The sequence below is a fragment of the Nothoprocta perdicaria genome, unplaced genomic scaffold, assembly GCF_003342845.1.
Source record: "Nothoprocta perdicaria isolate Ctin4 unplaced genomic scaffold, notPer1 scaffold_137, whole genome shotgun sequence".
NCBI classification, from domain to species: Eukaryota; Metazoa; Chordata; class Aves; order Tinamiformes; family Tinamidae; genus Nothoprocta; species Nothoprocta perdicaria.
In genome coordinates this window covers 543,331-556,047 of record NW_020454505.1, presented here as the reverse complement: position 1 = coordinate 556,047, position 12,717 = coordinate 543,331, and the positions used below count along the sequence as shown (strand labels likewise).

The 12,717-nt window shown below is 40.3% G+C and overlaps 1 protein-coding gene across 12 annotated transcripts in view; it reads right to left on the bottom strand.

The window, feature by feature from the left end:
- SUPT20H (SPT20 homolog, SAGA complex component) overlaps positions 1-7,103 on the bottom strand; it is a 33,063-nt gene extending 25,960 nt beyond the window's left edge. For 6 of the 12 annotated variants that reach the window (XM_026033935.1, XM_026033929.1, XM_026033931.1 and 3 more), the window contains exons 1-5: positions 7,079-7,101; positions 5,762-5,858; positions 4,359-4,394; positions 3,222-3,280; positions 3,080-3,146 (exon numbers count right to left, since the gene is read on the bottom strand). In XM_026033935.1, coding sequence (XP_025889720.1) covers positions 3,080-3,146; positions 3,222-3,280; positions 4,359-4,394; positions 5,762-5,764 — 165 coding nt within the window. In that variant the 5' untranslated portion in view covers positions 5,765-5,858; positions 7,079-7,101. Of the gene's footprint in view, positions 1-3,079; positions 3,147-3,221; positions 3,281-4,358; positions 4,395-5,761; positions 5,859-7,078 lie in introns of all 12 variants that reach the window. The other 6 variants (XM_026033925.1, XM_026033926.1, XM_026033933.1 and 3 more) reach the window with 2 other exon arrangements.
- Positions 7,104-12,717: the final 5,614 nt, after the last annotated feature.

The window sequence follows — 12,717 nt, the reverse complement described above, 5'->3', positions numbered from 1 at the left end:
AATGGCTTCAAACTGAAGCATCGGAAGTTCCACAGGAACTTAAGGAAGCATTTCTTCACTGTGAGGGTGACAAAGCACTGGAACAGGCTGCCCAGAGAGGTTGTGGASTCTCSTTCTTTGGAGATCTATAAAACCCGCTTGGAYGCAGCCCTGTGCCACGTGCTCTAGGTGACCCTGYGTGAGCAGGGGGGTTGGACTCKATGACCTCTGAGGTCCCTTCCAACCTTGGCCATTCTATGATTCTAAGAAAGGGATGGGTAGTTCTGGGCTAATTAATACTTTTCACAGCASAATTCTCCTTTCACTTAGCAAGAGGTTTTATGTAGGAAGGAGAAAAGGAATGTGGGGATTCTTTAATATTTGTTTTTGGAAAAAGTCACTATCATGTTAGGCAAATAAGACTAAGAGGAGTTTAAACTCAAATATGCAGATTTCAAAACACTTGCACAGTAATTTGGTCTATCTAGAAAATTTGGTCTATCTATAAAACAATGCAGAATGAATTTTAAAAATATATTCTATCATTAGAACAGAATTAGTACTGCTTCTGGAGGTTGTTAGCAATATTGTTCAGTAGTAATAAACACCGACATTGCTAACTCAACTTTATTATTCTCATGAGCTGAAGAAAACTGATCAGACAATTAAGATTATTATTACATGCTAAATATAGGCATTGAATAATTTCTATTCACCAACACTCGGAGAATTTCTAAATAAGCAATAGACTTTTTTTCCAGAAATCTGCCCATGGGTATCCACCTTCCAAATAGTGAAGAGAGATTTATTTTTACAGAAGACAGCTCATAAGGACTGGTAACAAATACAATGACAATCCAATTGTAAATATAACTTAAGTTAGGCATATTAAACTTATTCAGTGAGTAACATCTTAGGGTTTTATTTTTTATTGGGAACGGCTGGCCAGTACCTCTTGGAAGGTTTTTGTTTCTTTTATTCCACTCTCTCCAATCCCCTTTTTCTTTATTAAGGAGGGGAGAAAGGAAAGAGGGGGAGAAAGGAAAGAGAGGTAACTTTTAAAGTTARGGAGAGGAAAGAGGAGTGGATACTGCATTCACACAGTCCATGCTGAACAGAAAGTGTTACAATATAAAGCCATTTCAAGGTTCCACAAAATCAGAGTACACATCAGTGATTTTAAAACGTCAATAAAAAGGAACCAAGGTCAGACTTCAGTAAGAATGTAAAGTCTCATGATCGCAACATCAGCTTTCGCTTGGAGCTGGCTCTGGGAAGCATGAGCTCCGAATCAGTACTAAACATTAGGTCAGATGTCACATGAAAATATTTTTAATATTGACTCACCAGGGCACATTATGTTTCCCAAGCATTTACGGGAGCTGGGATACCCAGTGAGTGGGGCGGCCGCCTGGCTCTAGGGCCCAGGATCCCGTCCCTGGCGCGAGGGCCTCGSCTGCGCAGCAGGGCCCACACGCAGGCGCCTCCCTTCTCTCCCCAGCACTGCCCATTTCTGAAGATCCTGATGCTGRGCATCCCACCGAACAAAGCTGAAGCAGTGGTCTTATATTATGCTTGTAATTGTCCCATCCTTGGCTGCGAGTGGAATGCACCTTGATAACTTGTCCTTGGATGATGCACAAGCTACACTTGTAGACTAGAGTTTAGGACTATCACTGCCCCTCATGGTCCCTCAGCGCAGCACAGAAGGCAGGAGAGCTGAGTGGGTCTCACTGCTTTTATTCTCTGCAGGGCTGGACAACTGGGTAACTCTCCAATTAAAAAGAGCGTGGCTGTGTTCAGCATTATACAATCTGCATAAGTTTACAGCWTCTCTGATATTCAGTAATTGGAAAAATAGAATTTCATTTTTATTATGTCATCACAGACTCAGTTCAATCGTGCTATTTCTACTGTATGGAGTTTTCAGTGTAAACTTATTTAACCGTCGCTACAATTTTGATACAATCATTTTCTCAATACCTTAAAGGCTAAAAAGATCTTGTTCTAAATAAACAAAAAACTGTCTTATTCCACCCTTTCCAGCTCCAGAGACAAAAGACAGAACATAAAGACACTCCATTTTATTGACCTTTTTTTAAAAAAAAAGGGCACAGCTTTCCCAATTTTTAGGGAACAGAAATCTKTATCAGTTTTCTTCTAGAAATCGTTTAAGGAAGAATTTTGAGAGGCCAGGATCCATTCAAAGTGGAAACACAAACTGAATATTCAAAGTATTTCAGAATACTCCCATCAGGGAAGAGGGTTAAGCATCAGTTTTAGGGTAAGTTTCCTCAAATGACATATCTGTTGTTTTTTAAGGTATAGAGCAGGTTGATAGGAAGGGGAATAGAAACATCCCTTCTATGGTCATGTAGTTAAAACCTATAGTGCCCAACATGGTTAAAGTAAACCACATACAGAGATSTGTATTTTTTTGGAAGGAGGAACACCAAATATCCCAGTCTGATGGCACTTCTCCTTTGCATTTGTGATATGAGAAAGCATATATTAGTTTACAACATTTTCCGTGTATTTTTTCCCATGGCACGCATGTTAAGCTTCCAATTCAAAAACAGTGATACTGAAYCACGACGCAGGTGGCACTGGCTCTGCTCCTGGACTTGCCCTCAATCAACTTCACAGAAGGAGAATTAAAAGACGACTGACACCTCACTCACACTAGTGTAGGTCCTGCTATTTATTATTTAGTTATTTTAATAGTATTGCCCATCTTTATATTAAATGTCTTACATAATCTCTCCATTCTAGATTGTTCCTTTGTAATTCCATGATATTTCACGTACAGAAAAGCAGTTCAAGAATACCCCAACAGAGTCTTCGGTAATGTGTTTCTCTCTCATTTTATTACCTTTAAAAACAGATTTAGGTGGCCATCAGCRCTGCTTCCACCCTGCTTACACTTCAAGAAGTAGTAAGTAACACTTTCAGGCCACAGAAGCCACTAATGTTTTCCACTGTAATCCTAACCTTAAGTAATTATCACAGTTACTAAGCAAATAAAAATTAAAAAGGAGGAAAAATAAAAGTCTGCATTTGCTTGTTTAAGCAGCAAAGCTGCTTAGCAATTTCCACTTACCTTTATCTCAGGCTCTTTTTCACATTCTTCTATATACAAATCATAGAGTTTTTGAAATAGAGATTTTCTGCAATAAAAAAAATCTTAATGTAAAAACAAATTAAAGAAATAGTCAAAAATTAAATACCGAAACGTATGCTACCTTCCACTGGATAAATATTTTCGTTTGGGAGGTCTCTGACGGGCACTTTCGATGATATACTGGAAAGGAAAGGTAAAGCAAATATAAAGCTTGCATTAAAAAGAAATGTATTTTTTTAATACCAAGCTAYTTTTGATCATTATCAAGCATTGTTCTATGTATACGTTAAATAATTACCACAGTTAYGGCAATCAACTGTCAAACTTATTTAATATGAACCATTGTATGTTATATTCATTAACAAAGAAGCATTTCTCAATTGAACTATAAAATACAGCACTTTTTGGCTATGGAAGAYGATGGAATTGAAATAGTATTTAGAAACACCTTGTTTACTGAAGTTTGTTAAAGCAAGATTAGATTACATTTACCTCAAGACAGTCAAATTGAAGTGTATTGGCTCACAGTACTTACATATCAATACAATTAACTTTAAAATTATTTCCCCATTGGCTCCTGCATCAACGCTGCGTTTGACAAATTTATATAACCATTTTTTATAGAAGCAATTCATGTAACAAACATTTTAATTTAAAAATGAGTGATACCATATTAATGATACTATAGCAGTTAAAGGTAGCTTTTACTTTGAAAAATTTTCCCTAAGAGTTTTTCTTGAGTATTTKTATTAAAACTTTAGATTAGTATTTCAGTGAAAACAGGACTCCTTCAGAAAAATGTATTCCCCCAAAAAGGGTGTCATGTAAGCATTACATCCCATGTTGCCTTAAAAGAGCCTGAATATAACAGCATTTGTCTCTGTTGCAACTGGGTTAYCCTTAACACCACAAGCATGATTTTGCCACGTATTCCTTTAAGCTATCTCTGATTTTAGAGAAAATGATCACTATAGAGCTCTGCTTATTTCACAGTGCATAGATTTGCTGYGTTTTTGAAGAAAAGTCTTGCACATTCAGTTTTCATTGCACCTGATGTTCTCAATATGTTTGAAGAGAGACAAATGCTTGGCCTAGCAGCTTTATCAAAATTTTTGTAATTCAGTCTTACATGTATCTGTGGTTATATAWAGCACACACACACAGCACCTCCCCCTTTTTCACAAGAAATACAGAACCATAATATTTAAGCAGCAGCCCAATACATTATTTATGTGCAAATGTCTTAGCTACTCCTTACCTCTGCACGATCCAATGCCAGTTCTAAAGCTTGTTGCTGCAAGAATTATAAAAAGCTTCTTAGAAAATATATCATATAATCTTGTACTAAATTCTGTTACTATTGGCCTGAAGTGTTTTTTTTAGAAGATCCAGCTAAACATTGTTTGATATATACTAAACATGGCAGCTGAAGCATCACTTAAATGCATTAATGGTCATTAAGCCCCTAGCAAGTGCCTACACTGTCAAAGTTTTAACCAAATCATGAGCTGTTAGAACAGTTACAGGCCATTCGAACTAACAGCAGGAATGGAAATCATAAGGGTAATGAAAACTGTTAATCAAAAAAGTTACTGGCAACAAATGGAAAATCTTTCATCTGTTCTTAACTTGGCTGCCAATATACCTGAAAAAGTAGGCAGGTACAAGTACATGAAAAAGAAACAGTAATGGAAAAGGTATTCTTGAAGAGAAGTCCAGAAATAAAACATTCAATGCTAAAAATACTGATGTCCATGTATTAGGATAACAATTTTTCTACATGAGGAAAATGAAGATCCTGGACTCTGCACAAGACAGTACTCCCTGGGAAGAGTTTCTAATGATGACATTATTAGGTGGCTGAGAAATTAATGCAACCTCCACTCCAGATTTCCCTCAAGGCAGGTTAAGCAGCATGCCTGGCCCTTAGGACAATATACTGAAAACCTTAAGAATAGAGACTCCAGTAGAGGCTAGGTATGTTATTTCGTACTTTAGAACAGAATTCAGGGAAGAGAAGCATACTAAACAAATAAATATATATAATGAAAATACTCAGGTTTGTCATCTTTCATCTACAGTTTCTCTACTACAGATTTTTTAATCTATTCTTGAGGGGAAAAAAAGCATCCATGGATAGTGTGCTACTACTCTTTAGAACCTAAAATACAGCATATTCACATTTGAAAGTGTTTAGGTGTCTATAGGGCTAGGTCAAACTTTCATGTTTTCTATATAAACACATGGGACAATCCCATAATTTCTGATRCTCTATTCACTTTTTGCTTGGCATTGAGAGAAAATCCAACCTTATCACCTATAAACAGAATACTAAGAAAGCAAGTGGATATACAATTTGTACGTCACAATTTACTGAATAAYCTCAGTCAAGACTGAAAACAGATCGCTAGCTTCATATGGCAATTCCTATGATTTACTGGCTGGTAACTAAATGTTTAGGAACAATATACAAAGGAAGATATTGCTTCCTACAAAGGAAGATATTGCGGATAGAAAGGAATGATAGAAACTCATGAATGCTAATTAGAAATCAAATAGCCAAGATGAYGATCAATGCTAACAACATTCTCCCTCCTCATCACCCACACAACTAGCACAATGGAGAAAAAGACATCTGAAACTATTTGAACTATAGCTTACCATTGTAGTTGAAGCCAGGTGACCAAATGGCAAATGAAATATTTAAGATGTTTGGTGCAGTAGGTAACAAATCATATTTTTGGTTACACTTGAGTTACTGAGGAATAAAGGAGAAAAATATATACATGTAAGCAAGAAGATAACCAAGCATTTTAGTTATTTAAATTCAATATTTAAAACTGTTAATTATTTGATCTCATTTGCACAGTAGCCTTCACTCAAAAGAGGAACAAAAGTTCCACCAAGCGCAGAAGTCGCTATTCTAACGACTGCTGCTACTTTACACAATCACTTTACATGAGAGATACTAATTCGTAAAGTAATACCAAGCACGTAAGAGAAATTACATAGCCAAAGACGCCGTTTATTGCAGCAGCCAACCTAAGTACTCCAGACATCATATCCAGAAAGGCAAAGGAGGCTGCAGTAGGTAAGTGCAAGTGGCCAGCACATCTACCACATGCCATTAGGTTTTTGTTTTATGAATGTATTAGTCCACACCGGCACCTGCATTAAGACAAGCAAAATTAAGACAACACCAGCAGTGCCTCCTAGCACTACTTTAAGATRTTAGCTTAATACTGACTCACTACCAATTATGAGGCAAATGACGCTTTCACAGCACACTTGAATTTTGCGGACATGCTTAACCATTGTGTCCCTTTATCATTTCCTTTTTAAAATTCAGCTTTGTAGTTGTATTACATAAAACAGTCTTAATTAAAGTCATCTTAACCCTATCTGCCTGTTGCTGATAGCACAGCTTCTTCTTAGCTTCATTGCCAACAGAGACGTGAAAGTTGAAGCCAGTCTTACTTCAGCACTGAACACAGGCCTTTCCCCACAATTCTGTGAACATTACAGTTCCTGGAAGCACTTGCAATGAACTGTAATTTAGGAGCCTTCCTTGCACACAGAAGCTTGCACGCTTGGCTTATGAAAACCTGTGGCACCTGCGTTTCCTATCTGCCCTGAGCACGGGTAAAATCTAAGCCTCTTCCCAGGCTTTTGAGGGAATGTCCCCAGGACATTCCCCCAGCATGTCCCCAGGACCTGTCGGCGCCTCCCTGCTTGGCAGTGCCCGCACAGCGCCGCTTCCCACAGGCAGCGCCAGCGGAAGGGGAGGGCCCCGGCGCCCCCACCATCGCATCGGTGCGGAGGGAGAGCCCGATGCGCAGAGCCGGGCCTAGCTGGGTGAGCGACCGCAGGGGCCGCGGCGACCGGGAGGCCCCAGGGCCTTGGCCAGTCCCGCCTCCCGCGGCGCTGCCCAACGGCCACAACGGCCCCACCCGGGGGCAGAGCCGCCCGGGCCGTTACCTGCGGCCTCACGGGGGGTCCCGCCCCGCGCGCAGCTGCCCCCGCCRCCCGCTCATCCGCGCCCGCCGCGGCCCCCGCCGCTTCCGCCGCGCCGCTTCCGAGGCCCCGCTCCCGGAAGGGGCGGGGCGGTCGCCATGGGGACCAGGGGGCGGGGTCGCTGCGGCGTCGCCATAGAGATGGGCCTGGCAGTGACCAATGGAGAGCGGGGATTGCAAGCTCCGCCCCCTGCCTCGCCCCTCCCCTCGCTGGCTGGGTCCGGGAGTGGCCGTTGGGCGAGCCGTTAGCCAGGGCGATGAAATCAGATCAAATCACAGTTGTACAGCGAACTTGGAATGCGTGTGTTCAACATATATGCTCACTGGATGTTTCTAGTAATGATGCAGTCCCATCAAACTGATTGGAAGTACCCTGGGAGGAAATTTGCTGTGTCCTCTGCCTCCAGAGAGGTTAAAGGGACTGTTTTTGGCCAATACTTGCCTAACAAGAAACCATCAAGTGTGTGTGTACGGATATAGATTAACAAATACCAGGATTCCTTGGTAACCTACCGTTGTGAAGAACTGAAACATTGTCATATTTGGGAAATGGTTTGAAATGGGATTTGTATTTCTGAAATAAGAACTGTAAAACAAAACCCTTGTAAATGCTATTTTTACTGTGATATTAATGGTAACTAGTTTTTCAGCAGCTGGAAAAGGAGTCTGCATTAAAGACTTGCTGACCACATGTATCAACCTTTTCATCCATTGTATGTATGTTTGTTTGTTTCTATTTTTAAAAACTGCAGGATCAGTCGAGTCCACACTGCCTTCCTACCCTGCTGCAGTGCTTCCCAGGGCATCCTAGAAGGGGAAGACCGGGCTGAGAGGCACACCTGGTATCCATACTTTGTCTGGATCTGTAAATGTTTCCAAGCTGTCCTAGGTACATCTTCACATTATACATGTTGTCCATAGGTACCTCTGCACTGTGCATGATACATATTGTCCATGGACTGCAATCTACCTCTTGTAGAAGCACTGCCCTGCATCTACGTCTTGTCTGGTATTCTCAGGCCTTTCTAACATTTGTGCATGAGTCACAACTCACAGGATAAGCAGTCAATCCTAATAACGAGCTACACCCACCACTGCCATTCTGTGCCACTATTAACTTTCCAGTGCTGACATGTCCTGCCTAAGTAATTTAAAAACTCACAGAAATTTAGAGACAAAGCAGAGAGCTTAGAAAAAGCTACACTGCAAGAAGGAGCCTCTTCAAGTGTCCTGAGTGCTGACGCTGTTGCAGTTTCAGCACCTGATTCTTCTTTGCCCCTCTGCAACTCACACAACTGTCAAAATGTGGGATGTTGTAATTGCTGATCAGGTCCAGGGTCTCTCAGTGCACAGGGCAAAAATCTCTGATGGGATCAGAATTCTTCAGATGTGAGAAGAAAATTTTGGGCACCCACTTTCAGCAAGTGAAAAGCTAACTTAATTGCTGAGAGCCCACACAGTTCCTGGACACCAAGGAATGGGTGACCTGGATCCCATCCTCGCAGAGAAATAGGTGGCAGTTCTTTCAAGAAGCTGACTTCTCCAGATGCAGCTGGAGTGTAGGAGTACTCCAGTACTTCCGGAGGTGTAGCTGCAGGTGTAGGAATACTTCTGCAGGCACCTACTGAGGCAGAGAAGCTAGCCCAGCTCTGAGCTACGTTGGGCTATATGAGATAGCCCAGAGGTGCCTTTCAGCCCATTTTTTTCGTATGAATCTGTGCTATGTGCTATCCTCCTTCATACTATCTGGTAAACCATAACAGGCATCAGAACATAATCGTTATGATCTTAAGGCTATTTTTGTTTGTCATTTTGTTCTGCCAGATGAAGAACACGGGGAATGTGAAATGATAACATACAGTCGACTAGGCTTTCTTTTGAAAGGATGTTTCCTTGATTTCCACAACAAAGGATTTTAAGTATACTTTTTTGATTTATGGCCAGTAACTGTGTGTATTTTAATATGATAAGTCAGAGCTGAACTTAGCAAAATGTAAGCATGAAGTCTCATTTCATCTCGGTTTACCGGCCAGAAGAAACGCTGTGCAGCATTGGCTCACAACTGCAGTGGCCATGTGCATAATGTTCCTGTATTTGAGAAGTCTGCTGTATTTCACTTCAGGTAAACAGGCACTCTCATTCTGCCTACCAACATCAACATCTCCTTTGAGGGGCCCATATCCTGACAACAGGTTCTTTCCGCCACGATCTGCCATGATCATGCCAGCCCTTAGTTTGCTGCTCAGTGCCCGCTCAGGCGGCCATTAGGCTTGAGCGGCCCTTGAGATCAGCTCTGGCACATGTGCTCAGTGCTGGCATGACCCATGGTGATCACTGCAGAGAAAGGGCAACCCATGTTGCTACAGAACTCAGCATTTCATAAGGCCTCTCAGCCAAAGGCCATTACCACATTTTCCTCTCTATTATCATGAAAAAGAATATGTGGGAAACAAAATCTTGTTTTACTGTGTTGTAGTCACTGTCTGGCTATGGAAGCAGGAAGCTTGGCAGCTGAGCACTGCTCATGGCCTGTACCATTAAGCTGCATATTTTGGGTGTTTCTTTTCTTCCCCTTTCAGTCCAGGCTGGAATGAGGAATGATCTAACCTCTCAGGAAGGGCACTGTGCGTAGCTGTGATCTGCCTGTCAGTCTTATTGCTAATTATTTATTTACTACCTTCTCTGCAGGGCAGAAATGCATCCTCAGCTTTAGGCAGTAATCTGGGCTATGCTTAGCCTTGGTAGGCTCTTTTTGGGAGGCCTCCAGCCTTTTCTCAACACTGCCTCCAGACGAGGATATATCTGGGTTGGGAATCTGGGCTGATCTACCTGTGTGTGGGTTTCAGCTTGCCTTTCGTAATGGGTGAGGCCCAGCATGTTACTGCTATTTGAATGTGAGCTGTTGTTTACAAAGGCATCTCCATATTGGGTTTGGAAATGCGCTTTCTTCTTAAAAGAGGGTTTCTCAGAATTGCAGATGGTTTTACATACTCCCTAAACATATTGTTTCTTTATGCCCCTTTTCCCGCCACTAGAAACAAATTAATATGTATTCTTGTACACAGATGGAGCCAATGATGAACATATGGTCAACTTTTGTACTGTCATTGTAATAATTAAAAGTGTTGTAATTGTGGTGTTTTGAGCACTTGCCTGTCACAAGTCTGTTATAGTCATTCTGCCTTCTTTTGTTTGCCTTGGCACACATTGGTTTTATGTGTTGTACTGGAAGTTAGTTCTTCCCCCGCAGATTGTCCATTGAGCTAACTGGTATGGGATCACACATACGACCCTAAGTAATGCAATCTSAGCTCATTAAACTAAAACAGTTACAAAGCACTTGTGTAAATAAAAATTATGCATGTCTTCATAATTCTATTTAAAACATGTAGCAAGTAGGTTTTTCTTCCTATTACTGTTAAAACCTGAGAGGCCCTTTTCATATGCAGCCCTAAAACTCTTCCATGGGAACACCATTGCAGAACCAAGTTAGTTTGAAAAGCTACATTTTGTCTAATAATACTTGTTTCTCCCTGTCTCTGTGTTGTAAAGTTTGAAGGAACAAATGAACACAACTCATGATTGAATCTCATCAAAGTCTGCATTAAGGCTTATTTGTACATTAAGGTAGTGGGTTCCTCAAGACTGATATCCTTCAAATCTAAAAACATTACTTTTAAGCCACAGTAATTGAACATCTTCAGCTTTGATTTTTTTTTTTTGTATATACTACAGGTTTAATCAGGGTAGGCCCCTATTTAGAACATATCATGTGGCAGATTCTCTCCATGTTCTGATCCTACTAGAAAGTTTTCAAGATTTCTGTAAAAGGAACATGCTGGCACATGCTATACTTGTTCAAAGCAGGAGGCTTTACATTTAGAGCACTGAGCATCTTTTTTTTTCTGGTCATTTAGCCATTTTTTTTGTGCCAGGTGAACTTCCTCACCACCCTCTTCAATACTGAAACATTTTAAGTATCAGCTGGAGATAATTTGGAATATGAAGTTTGAGATTCTGGAATAGTCATCTCTGACTTAAATGCTCCTATTGGCTTCATGATAAAAAATGCTCTAATTATTAATGCTTGGAAATCTTAGATGTCTTAACAGCAAGTTGACTTTTCTTGATTTTAGTTGGAATAAGCCAATTGTTTGGTGGTCTGTCTGTGTTCCCTGCAAAACATATGGAAAAAGCTTGAAAATTTGAACCAAGTATTTAAATATATCTGTAGATACAAAAAATAATTTGGGAACYTACTGACTTTTCCAGTAATAAAACTAGAAAATTATTCCTAGGAGTTTGTAACCTATACTCGATACTGCCTCATAATTTGTTCCACCTACCCTTCAATTTGTTTACCTTCTCACTTTTTCCTTTTTGGACCATGCATCATTTAAAAAGCCAGCTTTTAGAAACTCTGTGATTTCCTATTCCATTGCTTCTGCACATGCATTTGAAGATAGATGCTGTCCAAGTAATTATGCTATGAGTCATCTTGTGGTTTACTGACCAAATTTGATTGAAATTCATGCTACCAGATGATGAGTTTTTCTTCTGCAGAACAGGGAATGTTGAKAATAATAAAAAAAAATGGAGCAGCTTTCACCCATCCCCATCCCTTCTGTGCTTTAATTTATCTCTCACTTTTTTTTTTTTTTTTTTTTTTAATTTCTTTTCTCTGGAACCTGTTAATTTTTGGTGACTCAAACTCTTCCTTGTTACTGCATATTGTTCCTGAGAAGAGCTATGATACCATAGTTCAAGATGGATCATTTCAAATGCACACATGTTGCTGGCCCACATTTCCCTCTAGCTTTGATCTGCTGTGTTTATACTCTGCAGGGAAGGCCCAGGGGAAAAATAGACATCCTCTCACATTTCTCTTTTTGCAAATCTATTAACACCGATTTTTATGCATTATCATGTCTTCAAAATTCCTCCATCTTCTGTACTGGTGTCCTCTCAGCATTCCCCCTAATCAGGCACAAATTAGCTCCATAAATGAGAGGTGATAATTCTGTTTCTAGACGTCTTATTTTCAGCATCTTCCGTTTCTGCAAAGTYTGTGTTATCCTTTGGATTCAGACTCTGCAATTTTGGGTTTAAACTTTTTGTTACATGTGACCATTATGTGTATTGAATTTCGCTCTGTGCTGTGAGTTCATCTTTCCTACTCTGAATAATCTGGTATTAGAGAATTTTGCTACTTGCTGTTCATTCACTTTTCTAGATTGTTTATGAATGTGTTGAACAGCAAATATCTTGCGAGATTCCTGTGGAATCTTACTGCTCCGCTATGGAAACTGCTTATTCCTCTCTTTTGATTTTTATTCACTTCTAAAATCTATGTTAAGGCAGTCTCTAAATCCAGCCTTGAGTCCTGTGTAGTCCTCTGTAAAGGGACATTAGCAAATGCAGCTTCTGTGATCTTGTTAGTTGCGCTTACAGACTTTCTCCTCAGGTATGTCCTTTCCTCATCCTTTTCAGTTATCTTGTAGTGAGGCCTTCAGCCTGGGATTTGAAAAATTGATTTTGTTCTGTAATACTGATGAAACATTGCCTAATTCTTTCAGCATTGTTTCTTCACTGAATTTGGCTTTG